Source organism: Sus scrofa, chromosome 1 (assembly GCF_054392235.1).
Source record: "Sus scrofa isolate SSC_HxYL_T2T_F1_AM1 chromosome 1, Sscrofa_HxYL_maternal_Yorkshire_Landrace_v2.0, whole genome shotgun sequence".
In the NCBI taxonomy this organism is placed as follows: domain Eukaryota; kingdom Metazoa; phylum Chordata; class Mammalia; order Artiodactyla; family Suidae; genus Sus; species Sus scrofa.
The window spans coordinates 7,471,314-7,494,313 of record NC_139383.1 but is presented as its reverse complement, the minus strand read 5'-3'; the positions used below and the strand labels follow the sequence as shown (position 1 = coordinate 7,494,313).

Sequence of the window (23,000 nt, the reverse complement as noted above, 5' to 3'; positions counted from 1 at the left end):
TTAAGTGCGGTCTCCAGTTGATGTATATTCACAGCTGCTTGTTCTGTGTTCCTGGATGCCCCCGCTTGCGTCACCCCGTGAAAGACGAGTTTAGAGTTGTGTGCTGATGGTTCTCTTAATTCTCTTTCCTTGGGCCCCGTTCCTTTGCTGGCATCTGTCATCTCATTTTCCTGGTGCTGGTGCCCTTGTGATGCCCGGGGCTTCTTGCGGGGCTCTTTGCCATCAGTCTCCTTTGGGACCTGTGCCTCCTTGGGCCGCCGTGCCCGAGAGACAGGGAGCAGTTGTTGTTGGCGGTGGGTGGTGGGCGGGAGGCCGGGGACGGGCAGGGCCTTCCTCTGGCTGCTGTGTCTCTGCGGCTGGTCTTAGGTGCTCTTCTGTTCTGCCAACATCCCTCCCAGCCCTGTGCCTGCTGGGAGACAGCTGCTAGGCTCCTGCTGATGGCAGCGGGCAGAGTACAGTGTGTCCTGCCTGCAGCTGGAGGCCGGAGGGCTGGATGCTGGACCTGGCTCTGGCAGGTCCCTTCTTTGGCGCGCAGTCAGTGTCCCCTTCGAGAGAGGCGGGAGAGGCGCTTGCGTAGGAGGGCGCTGTCCTGCCTTTGAATCTGGACAGCTTGTAAGAGCTCTGGCCAGGGGCTGCCCTGCCAGGATTTTGATTTCCCTGCGTGTCAGATGAGGGTGCTGACCGCCTTTGGAGGGTGTGAGAGCAGGTGCATTGTTGCGGTGCCCTGGGCGCCCCGCAGCGTTCGTAAATGTGGGGAACCCGGGTCGCTTGCTGCCTGCACGTTAGGCTCCGTGTTAGTTTCGGTCAGGGTGGCTTTGAGCTCTGCCCCCGGCCTCTCCACCGGTGCCTGGGGCTCTGCCTCGGCGAAGCAGCTCTTCTTTATCTGACCTGTGCCTGGCGCTCCACTCCTGCTGAGAAAGAACGGGCTCCCTCAAGCTGGAAAGTTCTGAAAGCACCGGACTCTGTGACTCTGACGGTCCATTTTGCATCCAGAATTCTGTGGTTCTGAGGATGTCCGCGTAGAGTTCCTTGAGCTGGGCGCAGGAGAAGGCCCAGCTCGAGTGCCAACCCAAGGAGGAGCTTGGGGACAGGAGGTGTGGGGGTTGCGCAGGTGCCAGGTGCCATATGTCAGGCTGGCCCTGGCCCTTTCCCGTCGTGTTCTTGGCACCGCCCTCCTTCCGGTGGTGGCCGCAGCAGTTTGCCATCCAGGGCAGAAGAGAGAGCCTGCTTATTCATCACTCGAGGACCCCTGCATGGGTGTCCGTGGTCTGGACAGGGTGGGGGCTGGATCCCAGGGGGACTGTGAGCAAGGATGCAGGCTGGTGGGCTGGATGTGAACGCACTTGGTGTGGGCGTCACCTTGCTGTTTAGCTTAAAAACCAGCTACCACCGCTGCCCAGGCTTCTGAGTGTGTTTCACGCCTGCTCTTTCTGTCGTGTAAGTGGAGCGGGGCTTGGGTGCCCCACGGGCAGGGAAACCCCGGTCTCTGTAGTCTCGGCGAGCAGGAAGCTCGCCCTTCACGTTGGCCGCAGACCTTTGCTGGACTTTTTCTGTCTCTTGTGTTGCTTTGAGCATCTGTCCATCCCTGGAGCCTGTGAGGGGGGCGTATCTCCCCTAGGGCGAGGGCGCAGGTCCCTGTGGGCCACTGTTGCCTGGGGCGGGAGAAATCAGAGATTGCGAAGGTACCAGTTCTAGTTTAGTTTGGGGACCTGGAGGGACCAGGGAAAGATGAAGGAGTCAGGGAACAGGGAATGGTGGCCTTGGCCGTGGCTGGTAGGCGGCCTGCGCAGCAAGCGTGGGAGCTGGCTTTTCAATGCCAGCCTTTGTGCATTAACGCTGTCACTGGTCCCCACGCCCACACGCGGGCTGTAGGAAGACACGCAGGTGCACGTGGAGAGCCCGTGTGGGGCAGGGGTGACCCTGGGATCCTGATGGCCTGTAAAACTCATCTGTGGCCCTAAGATTCGCTGTGGCCTGAAAGCAGGTACATACTTAGTCTCCGTACTGAGAACAGCTCCCCAGCCCTCCCGGCTCCCTACCCACCCCACCCCGCCCCCGGCCCACAGCTGACACCCAAACCACCAGTGTGGACAGGCTGAAGAGGTGGGTTCCTAGAAGTGACAAGGGCTTGTCTCCACTGAGTCACCCTCTTGGTTCCCCGCAGGCCCCTCCACCTGCTGTCCCGCCGGAAGTGTTACCACAAACAGTGAGAAGTGAGAAGCCAGCACGGCCGTCTCCTCTGCCTCTTCTGTTGATCCCTTAGATGAGGCTGGGAGCTCGTGGCTTTGGTGGAGGGTAGGAGGGAAGCAGGGCGGGGAGCCGTGGGCCGGGCCGTTTTGTGTAGGCTGCGCTGTCCTGACGTCTCTCTAGGCAGAGCCCACAGAGGAAGTGAGATGGTGAGCTGTGCACCTGACTGCCCATCAGCTGCTGCTGGGGAGCTCGGCTCACAGGCTTGGGGAGTCTGGAGGGGCCATCAGGTGGGACCCTGGCTTTTATTCCGGGGGAGGTGGGAACCTGGGAGGATTTTGAGCAGAGACGTGACCCAGGGTGAGGACGGCCCAAGGCGGGCAGCTGGGAGTTTGAGAGACCAGATAAGACCTTGCAACCAATTGGACGAGGCTGGTGGTGCAGAGGGTTCAGATTCCAGATACTTCGAAGGTGGAGCTGATGGGATTTGCTCTGATGACTGGATGTGGGATGTGAGGAGAGAAAAAGTGAGAGGACGGCTTGGCTTCTTGCTCGGAGCAGGTGCAAGGATGGAGCTGCCACTTTGAGAGATGGGGAGGGTTGGGGGCAGCCACTTTAGGGGCTCCCTGGAAAGACCGGGTGAGGGTGACAGTGTTTGCAGATCATTCGGCGAAAGTGTGTGGTGGGGGCGGGGGCGGGGACGGGGGTGGCGGATATAATTGCTGTTCTTTTTAGATGAATGCCTAAAGGTCACAGCTGACCTGGCGCTGTGCTTCCTGTCCCCAGCCAGGTGTTAGGTGTGCTGAGTTGTATGTGCCAATCTGACACTTGAGCATCCTCAGAGCAGAGACTTTTCTCCTGTGTCAACCTCACTGGCTTTTGTCAAGAACTCACCCCCTGCTGCCCCCCGCCCCCCCCCCCCAGGGGTGGCCTCATCAGTATCAGGAACTACCCGGCTGAGCAGACGGCCGGGAATTAGGAGAGCAGCTCTTGTCTTGGTGTGAGGGCTCCGTCTTGGTGTGAGGGCTCCGATGGAAGGGCCCTGGGTCTGGGAGGGCTTGGGGACACTGGGGATGGGCCGTTAGGGGACGGAGCATTGACGTTGGATTTCTGTGCCCTGGGCTGGGTGGATGCTAAAGGCAGCTGGATTCAGGCTTCGTCTAATTAAGAAGGAGGTTTAGCCTGTAATTGAACCCTCCTTGATGCATTTGAGGAACAGCGGATGAGAGCATCGGATTTTAAAAAGGTGCCCACAGAGCGGGGTGTCAGGTTGAAATCCTGGCCTGCGTCCTGGCCCCAGGGGTGATCTAAACAAAAATGCGGTGTAGCAGGGGGAGGGCAGGCCGGTCCTTTGTGGGAGGTTTGGGTGCTAAGAGTTCCGGCCTTGCAGTGCAGCGAAAGCTCTTGAGGAAGTGTCCTGTGTCCTTTCCCACAATTTCAAATTCATCCGTTCTGGTGGCAGCTGGTAGCTACATGGTGCGGGCTGGGTGGACCTGGGTGCCTGTCCTGAGAGACCCCAGAGGCAGCTGGTGTGTGTGTGTCCCCAGCCCTCTGGTCTCTATCTTTGGCTCCATCAGCTCCATGGAGGTGGTCCCCAGACCAGGCAGCGTGTCCCACAACAGTGCCTCAGGAAGGTTTTAGCAAGCCAGCTCCTCTTTTCTGTAAGCTCGGTTTTTAAGCAGTCCTTCTGTTGGCCCCGATGAGCGCTTAGAGGGTTGTCTCTCAAAAGCTCTCTGCTCCAGGCCCTGGTGTAGCCTGGGGAGGCAGGGCTCAGAGATGAAGTGTGTCCAGAGCCGGTCAGGGCAGGCAGGATTCGGGCTCACGTCTGTGGGCACCTTTCAGGGGATACTCCCCGCCCCATTTCCCACGACCCCGCCGGTCACTCATGATGCTGGTTTTAAAAGCATCCCAGCCGACCCCCTGGCGCCTCGGCGTATCATGCGGACTTAAAGCCTTGCTTCCAGACAGCTGGCTTCCTGCTACCAGGGAAAGCCAGAGACGAATATCTGGCATTTCCTTGCTTTTTTTTTTTTTTTTTTTTTTTTGCTGGCCCCATATCTTTATCCACAGCTTTGTGGGTTTGTTAGAATAGGAAGTGAAGTACTTCCTATACAAGCTTTGGCCATGCTGTGTCTAACGCGTGTCCCCCGACCTTAAGAGCAGGGTGCAGGTTTATCACGCCAAATCAGATTTTTTCTCTTTTGGGGTCAGCAGGAGAACATTATCGACAACAGTGGTTCCGTTATGCTCTTGACATTTCTGCTGCAAGTGTCCGTTTTGGAAACCCGGCCTCTTTCCACGGCCTCCTCCTCCCCTGCCTGTTCCCACCCTCCCCCCACTCTCCTCTTCCTATTTTAGGAGACTCTTCCAGATTTTCGAAGGTTGGTGGTCTGGAGGTATGAGCTGAGAAACTATCTGGTAATGATAAGGGGCAGTAATGAGCCAAATGTTCCCTGAAGATTCTCTCAGCTCTCGGAGGACTGGGATGCAGGCCAAAAAGCAGAGAAATCTTTTTTGATGTTCAGGTTGGAAAGACTTCGCATTCCCCTCGTCCCCAAAGTTTCGTGTTTGCTGCCCACTCTTTCTTTCTTTATTTCTTTGGGCCATACCAGAGGCCTATGGAGCTTCCCAGGCTAGGGGTCGAATCGAACCAGAGCTGCAGCTCCCGGCCTACACCACAGCCACAGCAACCCTGGATCCTTAACCCACTGAGCAGGGCCAGGGATCGCACCTGCATCCTCATGGATGCTAGTGAAATTCGTTAACCGCTGAGGCAGGACAGGAGTGCCTGCTGCTCACCCTGGATTCAGAAAAATATTCCTCAGCCAGTGACCATGCTCTGTGAATTTAGTTTGTATAGCACCAACTTATTTATTTATTTTTTAAGGAAGCCAAATTATAGTTTCATGCACACGTATTACATTTGTTGCTGATTTCGTTGTACCTCTCTCCAGCTTTATATTCTGATGATGGTAGGCCAGTGATAAAATGTTTAATAGCCACATGATCATTTTCCCGAAACCCCACGACCCAGAGGGAGTGAGAGAAGTAGGATATATTTCAGAAGAGTGTGGCCGAAGGTGAGAAGGAGGGCAGACTGAAAGTGCACGGAGCAGTTTTGTGCTGGAGGGAAGGGTCTCAGTTTTCTAAGGGTTTTGGTTTTTTTGCCTTAACGGGTGGGGCATACGACATGCTTTGTCATTGAACTCTGTGTACTTGGGTTTAGATGTTCACTTTTGAAACATCTGAAAGAGCCCCAAATTACATTTTGCAGACATTCAGGGATGATGTGTGTAAAAGCCCGAGGGGGGTGGCGGAAGACACCCGTGTTGGAGGGTTGGGAGTGATTATCCGCTTGTAGCCCTCGGGCCTTTTCTGGTGACTTCTCTCTTTTGGACAGGCGTTTGTCAGTGGGGGTGGCTCTGTGTTTCTCTTCAGGAAGCTCTCTGAACTCTAGGCAGTGGTGCCGGCCCATTACATCTGCTCCTTCCTTGCTGCCCCTGGGTTGGTCGGTGTGGACCGCGGTGGGTTGGCCACGTGGCCTTGGCCGAGCGGTCTGGGAACGTGGAAGCGCTTTGCCGTCTCTGGGCTGCTTGACAGTACGCTGCTTGTGTGTGCTTTCCTCTGATTGGTGATCTGCCAACACCTTTTGGGATATGATGAAATGTAAACCAGATGAGGCAAAAATGGAACCTCTGTGCCGCGGAGCAGATGCACGCTGCCCGCCGAAGTCCAGTGTAGCTTTGGCAGAGGCTGTGGGATTAGAGTCGGGCAGGTGGTCTCGAGCCCGTGGGCTCAGCCCGTGTGGTGAGATGAATTGTCCACATCCAGGGCATATTCCAGCCGTAGCATTCCCTCTAAAGTCCAAGACCTCTTCAAGTCCTTTGCCCCGTATGTGACTTCTGTCCTGTCACCGTTCCCTGCTGGCTCTGATGGCTCGATTGCAGGATGTTTCTCAGTTACCGATGACACTTACTTTGGACTCTTGGTCGAGGTTTTTGGGGAGTAGCTTTTTGCTGAGCTCAGTAGTCATTTTAAAGGAGGGGGTGAGTCTAGGTGCGGAAAGCAAAATAGATGTGTTCCTTCCGAGGGGACTCCTCCACCAGCCTGGCTTGAAAGTGAGGCAGTTTCAGCCGGTGGGAAGAAGGGGGCTGAGGGAGCTGACATTCTTTCTGGGGAGACCGGCTGGGTGAGGGAAGAGAGGTTGCAGAAGGCAGGGCCTCGTGTTTGGCAACTGGGGCTGTGCAGAAGAGAAACTGGAGGGGGAGGGGTGGTGGTGGTAAATGGCAACAGAAGTTGAAAACTTGGGGAAGAACTTGAACTCAGAAAAGGGCCTGCTCAGCATGACGCGGCATGTCACACCTTCTCCCCAGGGGCTTGCTCAGATGCATGCCCTCTGGAAATTTACTTGCCATCCGGGATCTGTCACTTTAGGGGCATCTGTTGTGATAAGATGTAAACTCTCAAGTCCGGGGAATGGTTTTCCAGCTTCAGAGTTCTAGCTGGAACTAAATATTTTCTGAAAAGTTAAAAAAAAAAAAAAAAAAAAAAAGAACAAAAAAACCCAAACCACCACAAATAAAGGTGGCTCTTTACCTCAGTGTAAACACCTGCCCTTGGCCTCAGACGGACCTGGACTCATGCCTGGCCTGTCATTTTCCTGGTTGGGTGACACTGAGCACAGGGCCTTGCCGTCTTTGACTCCGAAGCAGAGGAATTTGAGAGAGTTGAGTAACGGTGTGAGGTGCTTGCTTAGCAGACGTCGAGTGGTGCTGGGTTCTTAGTCCACCGGCTGTTTACCTCTCAACCTGCCAGCATGTATGGATTCTGTCCATGTGTCTGTCACTACGTAGTAGTTCTGGGAGGGAGGACGCCTCTGCCCAGAGCCGCCGTGCAGTTGAGGAGACCAGGCACCCAAGAAGATCTAGCCTTGGGTGGTGAGAAAGGCCAGCAGGGCTGGCAATCAGAGCAGAGGACGCAGCGGGGACCAGCCCACCGGGGTCTGGGCCACCCCTCGCGTACGTGTATACCTCGAACCGCCAGGCGCGCTCTGAAATGAACGGGGAGGGGAACGTTGGCTAACTACACTGTCTTCTCTGGAAAATGAGGTAGGATGGCAAGGATTTTGCTTGCTTTTGCTGATTTTCTTTTTCTTTTCTTTTTTTGTCTTGTCTTTTTTAGGGCCACAACTGCGGCATATGGAGGTTCCCAGGCTAGGGGTCTAATTGGAGCTAAAGCTGCCGGCCTGCACCACAGCCACAGCATCGCCAGATCGGAGTCGCGTCTGAGATCCCTACACCACAGCTCAGGGCTATGCTGGCTCCTTAACCCACTGAGCAAGGCCAGGGGTCGAACCCGCAACCTCAAGGTTCCTAGTCGGATTCGTTGCCGCTGTGCCACGACGGGCAACTCCTTGCTGATTTTCAAAGCCAGGGATCTCGCACCGATGGTGTTGTGTCCAGAAGAGCATTTCTAAGTGGGGTTTGTCTGTCTCCTGGGAGGATAGGAACTGAAATTTGCAAGACCGGGAAGTGGGCGGGGCTTCAGGTGAGTCGCCCCTGGACCACTGGCTTCCTCCGCCTTCCTCCCTTTCCGGGCGCCTTCCTGCTCCTTTCTCTGCCTTCCTCCGCCTTTCTGCTTCTCCTGCTCCACCTCCTTGCGGGGGTCTCTGACCGCAGATGAGATGGAGGGTGGCGTAGGACCAAGGCACCTCTTCGAGGCCTTGAGCAGATACGCCTGTCACAGTTCCAGGAAAATGCCCACAGGGCTTTCATACCTATCCTGCTGCAAGAGATGTTTGTAGAGTAGATAGATTTCACACGTGTGTGTGAGAGAGTGAAGACTGCATTTCTACACAACTTGCAGATATTTTCTTCCACGCTCTGTTTCCTGCTAAAAGTTTAAAATTTTATTACTATAGCTTAGTTTCTCTTTGGTCTAATATGTTGGTCTCATTTTTTCCTCTTGGATAAGCCCAGAAAGCTTAGTCTAGAATACAGACTTTTCAGTGAATCTCAGCTAACTGGTCTCAGTTGCTTGGGTCTTAAATAAACCATACTGTTGGGTTTCCATTTTGGCTGTACATGTTTGCTTCGTGTAGAGAACTTTCTAGTGGACAACTTTTAGACAAAGAATTGTTTTTCCTCAAAGATATCATTACTTTTTTTTTTTTTTTTTTAGTCTATATACTTTTATTGTTTCTGAAGCCATTGCCTGGTTCTAGAATATGATCTTGGTACTTTTATTTTTATTGATTTTTTTTTTTTTTATGTTTAGTTTTTTTTTTTTTTTTGTCTTTTTAGGGCCACACCAGCAACATATGGAGGTCCCCAGGCTAGGGGTCTAGTTGGAACTGCTGTAGCTGCTGACCAAGGCCACAGCCACAGCAAGGCTGGATCCGAGCCTCGTCTGCAACCTCCACCACAGCTCAGGGCAATGCCAGGTCCTTAACCCACTGAGCGAGGCCAGGGATTGAACCTGCGTCCTCATGGATGCTAGTCAGATTCATTTATGCTAGGCCACGAGGGGAACTCCCAGGTTTTTTTTTTTTTTTTTTTTTTTTTCCTTCCATTTTTGGCCACTCTGTGGCACACAGAGCTCCTGGGCCAGGGACCAGATCTGAGCTGCAGGTAGTTTCAAATGTAATTTTCTTAAAAAGTCCTATCAGGTATTTAGATGATTTTCAAGTTTAATGAAATCTTCTTTAAGAAAATTGTCTAGATGATAATTTCATCTAACTAGGGTGTATAACAGGATACTCAAGAGTTTTTGGATTACGCTGCATGAGGTTTCAGATAAATTATTTCACCCAGTTGCCTATTCCTGCTCCTAGTGATGTATGGCGCTAGGCATCTTTGCCTGTTTTCAAGGAGACATGTTCTCTGGAATCTAAGTATTTCAAGATCTGATGGCCTGCAGATGCCATCCCTTCGTTTTTAAGGGAGGTGACTTAAGGACCCAGGTGCTGCAGTTTGGGCTTGTGCGTCGAGTTCACAGTGCTGCCCTGTGGTGAGGGGTTAAATAACCCTCTAAAGCAATCCAGCCCTCAGGCCCTGGCAGGCACGGGGTGCTCCCTGCTTCTTCCCATAACCACGTATCACTTTGCTAAATCTTGACAGAATGCAAAATACAAATAGAGAAAAGAAATAGAATTGAATAGCGCAGCATCTTCTAGGAACCCCAGTTTCCGGAAAATTAGGACCACAACCCCCATCTTACCTTTTTCCATCTCTTCTGCTCTGTAGATGCACTCTCTTCACATCTATCTTATTTATTTTATTTTATTTTATTTTTTGTCTTTTTTGCCATTTTTTGAGCCGCTCCTGCGGCATATGGAGGTTCCTAGGCTAGGGGTCTAATCAGAGCCGTAGCCATCGGCCTACTCCAGAGCCATAGCAATTCGGGATCTGAGCCGTGACTGCGACCTACACTGCAGTACAATGCTGGATCCTTAACCCACTAAGCAAGGCCAGGGATCGAACCCGCAACCTCATGGTTCCTAGTCGGATTCGTTAACCGATGAGCCACAACGGGAACTCCACATCTGTCTTATTTCAGTAGCACCTTTGGAAAAGACAGCAGTGGGCTTCTGCTTTTAAGAAAAGCCTAGCCGGGTCAGGACTCAGTGCCATCGCTGCTGTGGCTCAGGTTCAGTCCCTGGCCTGGGAACTTCTGCATGCCTCAGGCTTGGCCAAAAAAACCCAAAAACCAACCAAACCAAAAGGCCTAGCATTTTCAGTAACTTTCTTTAGACTTGACTCCTTCCAGTTCACTCATTCTAAATACTTTCCCACACCTCTCTCTCTAAGTGTCCTTAGGATCGTGGAACACTTTAATGATGCCATTACTTGAAATTTAATGTCTAGCATCCCAGAGCAACGTAGGGGTCCTGAGTAAAAGAGTTATGATTTCCCTTAATCGACTGTAATCAACAGAAACGTTCATTAATACCCTGCAAATAGAACCACTGGCTTGGAATTTTAAGGAAAGCTCCGTAGCATCTTTGAGTGGCCTTTCTTTGCTTCGAGTACAAAATCGGAACTGTTCCTTTGCTCTGCGCGACTGCATGTCCTCATCTCCTTGAACCCATCTCGTACTGGTCTCCATCCGCCTCGCTCCAGCCCCAGCCCCACCCTTCTCTGCCAGCCACGCACGTGTACTCCCGCCTCAGGACCTCGCGCTGACGTCAGTCTGCTGGCATATGCTTCCCCCCATGCCTGCCTGCGTTGCTCTTTTTGTCATTCGAGTCTCAGGGTGAGAGTGCTCTCAGAAGACTTCCCGCAGGAAGGACTTGCTCATTTCCTAGCACAGTCGATGTTGTTTTATGTCCGTGCATGCCTGTCTTAGGAGGCGGACCTTTCCCGTTGTTTGTTTACCTGTTTATTGTCTGTCCTCCCCTGGAGGACACACACCGGAAGGGTGGGGTTTTGTTTTTTTGTGTTTTGTTTTTTCTTGTTTGATCTCTGTCCGATCATTGCTCTCCTCCTCAGTAGGTACTTAGGAAATATTTGGGAAGCAAAGGAATAAAGAGGAGTGTTTGTCAGAAGACATTGGCCTTGATGGATGCCTTCTCGAGCCTGGTATTACTTGGTCATTTTCTCGGGCGTGTAAGTCTCCCGACTCTGGGAGCGAGCGCTCAGGTGTTAAGAAGTTGAGTGGTAGCTGGTGTCACCCTAAGATCAGGCTCTTGACAAGCGCACCAGCCTGTTTGTCGGTTTCCAGCAGTTCAGTGGCTGTCCGGGGAGCCTTCCGAAGCCCTGCCTGAGTGCACATGTGCGCCGAGGTCCTTGGCTTCCCAGCAGCTAGAATTGCTGGGTCCCCAGACCTGAGTTCAGAAGAAAGCTTGGCTCCTGCCAGCAGCTCTACTGTCGGGGTTCCTCCACTGCTGGACGGGGCTCCTGGGGAAACTGCCTCTGGGCCGGGAGCTGTGTGTTGCCTGGTGTTTTGTGCCAAGATGCCCAGTGGAAGGGGAGCTCTGGCATGTGGACTCCTTCTGTGGGGAGTGCATCCTCTTATCCGGCTGGTCCTGCTGTGCGTAAACTCCCGGTACCTCCCTGTGGTCTCAGGTTCAGCATCCTCCAGGTCTCGCTCCCAAATTCCAGGATAGGCCTCGCCTAAGCAATTCTGATTTGCTTTATTTTCCTTCCTTCCAAAGTACTGTTGAATTACTGCACCTTTGCATCGTGCAGGGGGCTTTTTATTTACTTTCCTCATTTCCTGTCTCCCCTCGCTGAGGAAGTTTTATGGACCGGACAAAACCTTTTCCCTGTGCAGAGTGGAGTATTAGGAGTAATTGTTATGACACAGCTGACAAAGCATTACAGTTGACAGTATGGTGTTAGGCGCGCCACCCCCTTATCCACCCCCCCCCACTCCCATCGAAAATTCGCATGTAACTTTACACGTCACCTTCTGTGCAACCCTGGATCATGTAGTACAGTGCTTAGTGGGGAAAAAAATGCATGTGTAAGTGGACCCGTAGAGTTGAAACCCTCGCTGTTTAAGGGTCAGCTGTATTTTGTCCTAAGTATGCAGATTGATTCATGGACAGTTGCGCAATGTCTCAGTAGTTGCCAGAGGGTCAAATGGGCAGTGAGTTGTAATGCATGTAAAATGCTTGATATAGTGAATCAACCTAAAGTAAACTGTCTGATTTTATTTTACTTTTTTTTTTGCCTTTTCAGCTGAATCCTCAGCATATGGAGGTTCCCAGGCTAGGGGTGGAACTGGAGCTGCAACTGCCAGCCTACACCACAGCCACAGCAACGTGGGATCTGAGCCGTGTCTACAGCTTACACTACAGCTCTTGGCAATGCTGGATCTTTTAACCCACTGAGCAAGACCAGGGGTCGAACCCGAGTCCTCATGTATACTAGTTGGGTTTGTTTTTGCTGAGCCACGATAGTAACTCCTAAATTGTTTTTTTGGGGTCATTTCTAGGGCCGCACCTGTGGCATATGGAGGTTCTCAGGCTAGGGGTCTAATCAGAACTGTAGCCACCAGCCTGCACCACAGCCACAGCAACGCTGGATCCTTAACCCACTGAGCAAGGTCAGGGACCGAACTCGAAACCTCATGGTTCCTAGTCGGATTTGTTAATCACTGAGCCACGATGGGAACGCCCTAAATTGTTTGATTTTTGATCAGATGCTGCACTCACAGCATAGCTTCATCTTGTTAATTTACGTATGAACTATAGATGTAAGAGGTAAAACTGGAACTAGAACTGTCTTTCATGCCATAACTAGTTTTTAAATAAGATGAACAAAGTTGAAAACAATTATTTGGCGCTTCAGCATTCCGGTGTGATTGGAAAGGTTGCTGTCTTAAAATTCAACACAATTCTTGAGCAAATATGTATTAGATAACTAAGTTGATGTTCTTAATGGCAAAATTTTAAGTATTTTAATGATCCTGGAGTCTTGAGGCTGCTTCAGGGCGGATTAAACCAGAGTGAGGTGGTGTTTAGTGGTTTCAGCCCTGGCTTCCATTCAACTTAACATAGTTTGACTTCAGTATTTTTGGCTAATGAAAGTGTATCGTCTGAGTTATGGTAATCTTAAGCAAATGTGGCTTGAATATGAAACTAGAGAGAGGTTTAATTATTGGCAGATCAGTGACAGTGACAAATTGTTTTTCTTCCTTTCTAGTTATACATGGGAAGCTGTTGATACCAAAAATAACAGGCTGTATAAAATCAGCATCTGTGGAAATGTGGCTGTTGCCCCGTGTGGGACATCAAGTGCTGTTTGTATGCAGGACTTGAAGACAAACAGCTTTCATTCCGTGGGTAAGTAGAACTACCCTTAAATTACTGGATGGGTAGGATTGCAGTTTTGCAGAACCGACACTATGTATACACCGTTATCTGGATGAGTGCATGTGCTTATAACACATAAAATCCCTTTCATTTGGGAGGATGATGGGTCCAAGTGGCTGACGGCCCTAACAGGTTACATGGAGCAGGAGAGGGGCAGACGCCTAAAGACAGACAGACGCCAGAGCAGCTGGTGTTGTCCTTGGAGGTGATGGCATGGATGTCTGTGGTGACCTTTGATCGAGGCACTTTCAGCAGTGGGGTCTGATGGTGAGTGTCAGTCCTGAGATGTGGGACTGGGGACAGTGTGGCAGTGAGAAGAGGGTCACGAGGTGGGTTTTTGGAGTTGGGAGGGGCAGCTTGCCTCGGTGGCTCCATCCATCATGTGAAGGGGGCTTTTGGGAAGTGGTGTTTGGAGTAGAAGAGCAGGGTCTCTGGGGTCTGCTGGTTGAGGTCCAGCTCCTGTTGGGCCTCCCTCCCGCCCAGCAAGGAGAGGGTCTCGACTGAAAGCGTTGGTAAGAGAGCTTTGAGCTCCAGGATAGAGAGCTGAGAAAGCACCAGGTTTTTTAGAACTCCTGGGCCAAATTTTATTATTTTGTGATAGATTTAAAAAACATGCAAATGAGATCACCACTTTCCTGGCTGGGCTCTTTCGACGATTCATGAAGAGAGGCCACACATGGGCCTGTTGGCCGGTGTTAATTCAGATTTTCAGAAGGGAAAATTTTCTTCTCGACTTTATTGTAATACTTGGCTATAGTATTTTTGACTAAAGACAGTGTGTCTTCTAGTTTGTGGTAGTACAGTCCAGTATAATGCCAAGTAGATAGATACCAGATGCAGACAAGTCACTTGGAGGGGGATTTCTGAGAGTGGCACAGAATTGAGAATGACCAAGGTAGGTAGGCTTTGAAAGCCAGGCAGGAGAGCTGATATTTCCTGGGCTAGTTAGTGGATCTATTGTGGATTCTTTGCGGGTGGTGATGGGGGCGGTGATCTGATAAAACGTGTTTTTTTAGAAAGCTGAGCTGATGGAGAGGTTGGTTAAGAGGGAGAGTTAAAAAGATGAGTTAAGTTGTGGGTTGACCATGATATAAACCAGCCGTGTCTAGTCCCATTTTACTCCCAGACACACATGGCATACTTTTTCGAGTGCCTCGAACTCCCCGAGGGAGAGAATGGAATGCTAGATGATGTGTCCTTTCAGCTCTGGTAGTTAACTGCCCTGTCCTTCAGCTCAGGAAAGCACAGTCCCGTGTGTATGTATATGTATACACACAAACACAGTCGGGAGAGAATGAGTGAACATTAGCACAGAGAAGATCTTGAATCAGCTCTGATTTTGCTAATTCGTATTACACAGTAGGATGAACTAAATGTGTTATTATACATTTAGTTTTGTAACTAAATAATAACTAAGTGTGGTGTGCCAGGCATGGTGTTTCTAAGTAAAACATCTCCTTCAATTCATCCAGCAACTTCTGAGGTGGGCAGTTTCATTTCCCTCATTTTACAAAGGAAGAACCTGAGGCATTAATGGATCAGCAGCTCACCCGACGTCTCCTGGTGATGGGTTTGCAGGCGGACGGGCCAGCTGCAGAGCCCGTGTACTTAGTCAGGGGTCTCCGTCTGTGAGTCACAAGTCCTATCAGACGGTGGTAGAGCTGCTGTGGGAACTCTGATGGGCAACCTGAACTCCTGGCTCTGACAGGACAACTGGAAACGAACATGAACTTGCTACGAAGGGGGGAAAAATGTGAATTTTGCAAACAGCCACAAAAACTGGCCCTCCCATGAGATCAGATGAACGAGAGAGCTAATAGAGCGATGTATCCAAATGTATATGAGCGCTTAATGTGTGATTGAAAATTTGGATGTAATGAAGCTGTTTGTCTGTTAGGAAATAAGTGTTAGACCTCTGCTTCATATCGTGTAACAGGAATTGTGGGTTAGTTAAAAGTAAAAAGGCAGTAGACCATGTAAACTTGTAAAACAGAAATATAATCTGGAGAGGGTAGGAATTTCTTTTAATAAATGATAAGAAAAACAAACAACTCAGGAAAAACATGGCAAAGTCCAAGAACAGGCAATTCACAGCAGAAGAAATCCAGCTGGTTATTTCAGCTTCCGTAGTAAGACAGGCATAAATGCAAATCAAAGCAATAATGACATCTAGTCTTTCTTCAGTCACATCGGCAGAAGTTTAAATGGTAGAATCACGGAGTGCTGGCAAGGAGGCTAGACACAGGCACATTCATATACTGCTATAGGAAGAGGGTTGTCTGTAACCTCTCTGGGGAGATAATTGTTGATGTGAGTTTTATAATGCCCACAGGGGCCGTCTTTAAAATGCTTCGAAATAAGTATCAAGACCTCAACTTTGGTTTAAATAATACTACATTATTTTTGACTAAAAAAAATCCTAGATTAGTTCTTCTTTAGGCCAGTGATATTGATCGTTGTGTATATAAATCTAGCAGAGTTTAGCAGTTGTTTTTATGGGTCTGTGAATAACATTTGGTTCCATTTATAATCTCGTTGAATCATCTTCATTGCATTTGAAAATGATTTATGCATTTTATATATTTGATTTCTGTTTCAAGTACTTCAGATATCTGATCTGATGATAAAAACTTAAGGACTAATAATAACTCTTTAAATTTAACAGTTGAAACGTAGAAGAAATATGATAAACCTGAAATACTCTTAGATGTTCTCATATTGTCACAAGTCTAAGCTTACAACATTAAACATCGCAAATATGTAAAAATATCAAATATGTTCACATTCCTTCTGACATCCTAAATATTAATACCACGGTTTTCATTTAATTCATCTTTCTGAGGATTAAAAGCTATGCGTCCGCTAAATATTGCCAGCCCATTTAATCGAGGTAACGTACGCACTAAGGAACGGCGTTAATTGAGGTTCTCGCCACCCAAGCTTGGGATTCTGATTGTAGGATAGAGTGAATCTGATTGCAGTTGCTGGTCCAGTGACTTCATTTACTCTCTTTTTGTCTGATTCTTTGTGGGCTCCCAGAAATCTACACCAGCCATCCAGGCGGATCACTAGATTGAATTCTGCATCTCTGACTCTTCAGATGTGAAGAGATCTTTTCCTATTAAGCCTTGTATCTTTCATTTTCTAAAATCATGTAATTCTGTTGGAAATTTAAGATGATATCTGGTTGAGTTTTAGGTATGACTCATGTTTTTATCTCATTTATAGTCTCTCTTGATAGCTTGGAAGTATCTGTTAAATTGAAAAACAGATTCCTGTGACGCACTTCGGTAAATCTCACCAGTAGAGGAATTAGTACTGCATATATAGATTTTTGTACAGAAAAATTACTTGTAGCATTGTTAATTGTGGCAAATAACACTGAAACAGCCTAACTAGGGGCATAGTTCAATAAGCTGTCATATTTTTTATTCTGAATTACTTGGTTAAATCACATAACAGATGTATGTATCAATTATACCTTTAAAACAGCCCACGCTTAATATTCATTTATTTATTTATAATAAACATTTGAATGAATCAGTCACCAAAACAGACCCCAAATCCCTTTTTTTCGAGGAGCTTACATTCTAGAGGCGTGGGAGACACAAAAACACAATGGCTAAGTGGTATATTAGACTGCGATGGATACTGTAAAAAAGAAGCAAAGGAAGGAGAATCAGGAGTGCTCGGGGTCCAGGAGTGTGTGTTCAGGAATATTCGGAGGGGTTAAGTGTCACTGAGGAAGTGACATTTGAGCAAAGACTTACAGAAGCCCAAGGGAGCGAGTCTTGTGGCTCTGAGGGAACAGCCAGTGCAGGGGACAGGGGACGAGGGGAAGGGGAGTATCTGAGGGGAGGGGAGTGGGTAGAAGCAGAGTAGAAATCTCTCGTTAGAGAGTTAATACAAAGAGGAGCAGAAAAATGAGGCAGTAGCTGGAGGGGACAGTTGGATAGAGGGGACCAGTTTTTAAATCGGAGCGCCAACCTGTGAACAGTACACATTAAAGGACACGGTACAATAGAGAAGGGAGAGTGGACAGCGAGGGAGGCCCTGCGGGAGCGCGAGGGAGCCTAGCACGGGGAGGGCTGGCGGCCCGGCTGGCAGGCTCTGAGCGCGGTGTTGAGGAGGCCCGGTGGCCGAGCGCTGGACCCCGAGGCCGCGGGCGGAGTGGCGATCGCCAGGCCTGGCAGCCTCAGCGAGACCGAGTTGCGAGCTCGGCCGGGCTCGGCCGCGGACGCCGAGGGTGGCAGGCGAGGCCGGGCAGGCCCGGATCGCGGCCTGGTCGGACGGGCTCTGGTGAGCGCGGCCTGGTGCGCAGGGTCTGCAGGACCCGGCGCGGCCTGGCCGGGAGAGCGTGGCCGGGTCGGGCGGGCACGGGCGAGTGCGGCCGGGCGGGCCTGGCGCGCAGGGTCTGGAGGACCCGGCGCGGCCTGGACTGTGGAGCGTGGCCTGGTCTGGCGGGCGCGGGCGAGCATGGCCTGGCGGGCGCCCTGGCGCGCAGGGTCGGGAGGACCTCGCGGGGCCTGGCCGGTAGAGCGTGGCCTGGTCTGGCGGGTCCGGGTGAGCGTGGCCTGGTCTGACGGGCCCGGGCGAGCGCGGCCTGGAGGGCCCGGCCTGGAGAGCGCTGTCTGGAGGGCCCAGCGCGTGGTCTGGCGGACCCGGCGCGGTCCTGCGGCCCCGGCCTGGAGACCACGGTCGGGCGGACCCGCCACGGCCTGGCGGGCTCGGCAAGTGCGGTTTGGTCTGGCGGGCCCAGGCGAGCGCGGCCCGGTCTGGCGGGCCCGGCCTGGAGACCGTGGTCGGGCGGGTCTGGCGGGCCCGGCGCGCGCGGCCTGGTCTGGAGGACCCGGCCTGGAGAGCGCGGCCTGGAGGACCCGGCGTGGTCTAGTCTGGTGGGGCCCCGCCAGCGCGGTCTGGTCTGGTGGGCCCGGGCGAGCTCGGCCTGGTCTGGCGGACCCGGCCTGGAGAGCGCGGTCTGGAGGACCCGGCGCGGTCTGGTGGGCCCTGGTGAGCGTGGCCTGGCGGGCCCGGTGCGCAGGGTCTGAAGGACCCGGCGCGGCCTGGCCTGGAGAGCGCGGCCTGGTCTGGCGGACCCGGCCTGGAGAGCGCCGTCTGGTGGGCCCGGGGCGTGTGGCCTGGTTTGGAGGACCCGGCCTGGAGACCGTGGTCTGGAGGACCTGGCGCGTGCGGCCTGGCGCGGTCCGGAGGACCCGGCGCGATCTGGCGGGCCCGGCGAGCGCGGACTGGTCTGGCGGGCCCAGCGAGCGCGGCCTGGTCTGGCTGACCCGGCTTGGAGAGCGTGGTCTGGAGGACCTGGCGCGCGCGGTCTGACGGGCCTGGCGCGGTCCGGCGGGCCCAGCGCGCGGTCCGGCGGGCCCAGCGCGCGGTCTGGAGGACCCAGCGCGCGGTCTGGCGGGCCCAGCGCGCGGTCTGGTGGACCCAGCGCGGTCTGGCGGACCCGGCCTGGGGAGCGCGGTCTGGAGGACCCGGCGCGGCCTGGCGGGCCTGGGCGAGCGCGGCCTGGTCTGGCGGGCCCGGCCGGGAGACCGCGGTCTGGCGGGCCTGGCGCGCGCAGCCTGGTCTGGAGGACCCGGCCGGGAGAGCGCGGCCTGGAGGACCCGGCGCGGTCTGGTCTGGTGGGGCCCCGCCAGTGCGGTCTGGTCTGGCGGACCCGGCCTGGAGAGCGTGGTCTGGCGGGCCCGGCGCGCGGTCTGGAGGACCCGGCGCGGTCTGGCGGGCCCGGCGAGCGCGGCCCAGCCCATTTGGCGCCGTCCTCGGGAGCTGGCCGTGGGCCTGGCGTGCTGGCCGCCGCCCCGCAGTCCTCGCCCGGCTCTGGTCCGGGGAGGACGGCCAGGCTGGCCGGTTGCCGCGGTTGTCTGCCGCGGTTCACTGCCGCGGTGCACTGCGGCCTGTCCCCGAGTGCCCGAGTCGGCAGCCGGTCCCGGCCGCCAGGTGGAGCGGGCAGAGGAAGAAGGCAAGATGGACAGGCAGGCGCGATGCCGATGGGGCCTGACGCTTAGGGATGCCGCGGCCCCGCTCCGCGGCGGCAGAGGTCGGCCGGATCCCTCTCGGCCCGTGGCCAGGGCTCTCCTCCTTTTCTTTTCAGGGCGGGCCCAGCGGTTATGAGGAGCCCCCAGGAGCTCTGGGCACAGGGCCGAATGGGGCCGCGGTGTGGGGGGACAGGAGGCGTGGGGGAGGGTCTTTAAGGTGGGGGGCCGCGGCCCAGGAGCGCCCCCTTCTGGCCTCAGCGCGCGCAGCTCCCTGCCGGCCTAGCCCGCCCTCCGAGTCTCCTGGAGCGCAGCGCTGCGGGGGCGCGCCGAAGCCCCGCCCTGTCTCGCGGCCCCGGACACGCCCACTGTGGGCGGGGCGCCGGGCGCTGTCCATGCGGCGCTGTCCTCGGTCCCGGAGCTTCTGCAGTGCTTCTGCGCCTATTTGGTCGATTTTCGAACAGACTCCGGGAGTTGCAGTCAGAGATGGAAGATTCTGGCAAACCTTTGCCACGTAGGCAGGCAGGAGAGAGAACCGCCGCACTGTTAGTCTGATGCCGTGGGTCTGGAACCCGTTATCTCCTCTCCGTTGGCATCTTAATTTTCACCCCTTCACCCCATCTTAATTTTCACTCTCTTCCTCTCTTTTTCCCGTAAAAAAAAAAAAAAAAAACAAACCCTCAGGTGTGTGTACAGGGTAATTGTAATCCTGACGTCATGGTACACCCTCGTCATTAATCTGTGAAGTCTCCCTTTTCTTTTTGCTTTTGATGAGCTGTCTCAGATGGTGCAGGGAACCCCTTCTCTAACAGTCTAAGACCTTAACGGCAGCCGCCATCTCTGTGATCTTCCATTCTCTCTCTTTCCTGGACGTCATCATTCACTCACACCCTGTATTTAAAATTTTTCTTCCTTGCTTCTTCTCTTTCCTAGTCAGAGTCAGTCACTCCCCCCCGCCCCCCCAAAAAGAAGTCTGGTGTATGTGGTGTTTTTAACTTTATAGAGAGTGTATGTATCATGCTGTGTGTAACTTTGGGGGACTTAGGGTATTATATTGCTAAAACTCAACCGTATTGTTATCCTTGACTGTGGTGTATCCCTCTGACTCCATGTAATATTGTGCAGATCTACCAAAGTTAATTTATCCACTCTTCTGTTGATGGGCATCTGATTTGTTTCCAGGTTTTTGCTGGTATGAAGGACACAAGATGTTCTTTCAGGTGTTTTTTGGTTATGCATATGTTCTTGGTGTTCTCTTGTGTATTTACCTAAGAGTAAGGGTTGAACAGCTATGTCATAGAGTACATGAATGTTCAGGCCAAGGACATAATGCCCTCCTCCCTTAGGTCGTGCTTGTGCTGGTTTGCGTTTGCATTAGCAACCCGAGAGAGCTCTGGACCATCTCTCCGCCAGCATTTGCTATTTAATTTTTGTCAGTAAAATGGCTGGAACTGGTAGGCCATGTGGTGTGGTCACTAGCGGTGTTCCACTATCCCTTTGTATATTTATGAAGGTGTTTTTCATCTATCAGATTATGTCTTGTCCATTTCACACTGAGTTGTCTATTGCAGGTGACCTGTTCTTTCACTCTGGAAGCTTTAGAATTTTCTCTTTACTTTGGAATGAAAATCACCATACTGTGCCGAGGTGGGGGGTTTTCCCTTCTTTCTCTTCTTAGCGTCTGTCAGAGGTCGTTTATTTTCTTTTATTTCCTAGAATTATGAAAACGGTTTTTGTTTCTGTGTATGTATGGATATTCTTAATATTCTTTGCCAGCTCTGGTATCTCCCACTTTGTAACTTATTTCTGTTTTCTTTAAGCTATTTTTTGATGAATGTAAACTTTTACATTTAGGAAGTGAAATTTATTGATTTTTTTCATAGTTAAGGTTTTTGAGTCTTCGATATTTTCTTATAGTAAGGCCTGAAAGATAACGGTTTTTTTATTAAGAGTTTTAAAATTTGTTTTTTGATGTTGACACCTCGAATCCATTTTGAGTTGATTTTTGAATACAGTGGTAAGCAGGGATCCAATTTTTATCTTTTTTCCCGTATGGATTGCCATTTGTCAGACAGTCTTCGCTCTCTGACCTGGTACATTACTCTTGCTGTGGATCAAAGTTTGACTCATAAACACTTCTGTGTCTGTGTTCTAGTCTCTTGATCTAGATTCCAGTCTGTCCGTTTATCCGTTCTTTTGCCAATTACCAAGGTGTTAGTTAATATCATGTAGACTTTTCGTTGCATAGTATCCCTAACTGAGGAGTGATCACCCTACTTGAGGACCAGTCTAAAGACTTTTGATTTTATAGCGCGCACGATGGGATGTTACTGAAGAATTTCAGCAGCCAAGCTACATTTTCCAATTTCTGTTTTTGAAGATCACACTGGTGCCAGATGGGTGGGGAAGGGAGAGTGGTGAGGAGCAGGACAAGTGTTGGAGACAAGGGGACCCATTAGGAGGCTGTAGCCAGAATGCAGGTGATGGGTGATTGCGGTTTCATTGGCAGAAGAGATGGAGAGATGTGAGTGGATTTGGGATGCGGGTAGAACCAATCGGGTTTTCTGATGCGCTGGATGAGAGAAAGATGGGCCTCAGCGCAGTGTGTTTGGGGCTTGACAGCTGGGTGGGGGTGGATGGGCAGGGCATTCCTGAGACAGAGTTCTGGGCAAGGGACGGTTGTAAGTTTATAAGCTTTCAGGTGAATTATTGCCGTTTTTAATTTGCTTATGCTTGTAAACAGCTTTGTGGTTATCAATGTTTTATAGCTTGCTCATGCTCTTTTCTCTCCAAATAGGAGACTCTGTTTTGAAAAGTGCCTCCAGATCTCTTCTGGAATTCAACACGACAGTGAGCTGTGGGCAACAAAGCGCGAATCACAGAATCCAGAGTAGCATCACCTTCTTATGTGGGAAAACCTTGGTGAGTTCACGTGGAGGCACTTTATAACTAATAATTTGTTTTGAAAATGTTTGTCCTTGGGGCATTCTTGCTAGAGTGGCATCCTGGGATGAATAAGTGAGCAAAAGTAAAAACGCAAGCTGGCAAATAAACAGAAACCCTGACCAATTTACCATCAGCATCAGGAACCCATCAGTAAACACATCCTAAGCCTAGAGTTACAACTTCTAAGTGAAGCTTGACCCACAGCCTGTGTAACACGACGATTTATAGATCTGTGTCTTTAAACTCTAAAGCACTGCTTAATGTTTATGGTGCAGGCGTAGTTTTTTTTTTTCCCTTTCTTTCTTCTTAAAACTTCACCCGGCATTTTTATTTTGATAGTTTAGCTTATTTTTTAAAATGTTTTTCCTTATACACATTAAATTGGCAGGACCTCTTTCGAGAAGAAGCTTTGGCTGGTGGGTAATGGGGTTCCCAGCCTCTTGGGGTGTATGACTAGTGTTGAAATGGGACATAATTATTGAAAGCATGGTGTCTGTTCTTGTTCTCTGCATATTGTATGTGTGTTTTTTTTTTTTGTTTTTTTTTTTTTTTTATTTGTCCTTTTAGGGCCATACTTGCAGCTTATGGAAGTTCCTAGGCTAGGGGTCCAGTTGGAGCTGTAGCTGCCGGCCTGCACCACAGCCATAGCAACGCCAGATCTGAGCTGTGTCTGCGACCTACACCACAGCTTACAGCAACACCGGATCCTTAACCCACTGAGCGAGGGCAGGGACTGAACTTGGATCCTCACGGTTACTAGTTGGCTTCATTACCACTGAGGCACAACGGGAACTCCTGTTTGTGATTTTTTTGATTTTAAATCTTGAGTATTTAAAATTTTCATTTTCAGTCTTGGGTGTTCATCTCTAAGGAAATGATTGCTAGCTTTTAGGAAAGGCAGTTTGTGTCCAAATCCTATGAATGTTCTCTAATCAGAGTAAGAATCCAAGTGTCTAGAAAACTCAGGTTGAGTGAAACCCCAGATTGCTTGAAAATCTCATTTTTAGAATTTGGTGCTGCAACTGTTGGATTTTCAGGCCTGCACTGTCTCACCTGAA

The 23,000-nt window shown here is 51.2% G+C and overlaps 1 protein-coding gene across 1 annotated transcript in view; it reads left to right on the top strand.

Annotated features, from left to right (window-relative positions):
* IGF2R (insulin like growth factor 2 receptor) overlaps positions 1–23,000 on the top strand; it is a 103,038-nt gene that overhangs the window by 6,620 nt on the left and 73,418 nt on the right. Inside the window, 2 exon segments of the mRNA NM_001244473.1 lie at positions 12,837–12,976; positions 21,794–21,918. Of these exon segments, the coding sequence (NP_001231402.1) occupies positions 12,837–12,976; positions 21,794–21,918 (265 nt within the window).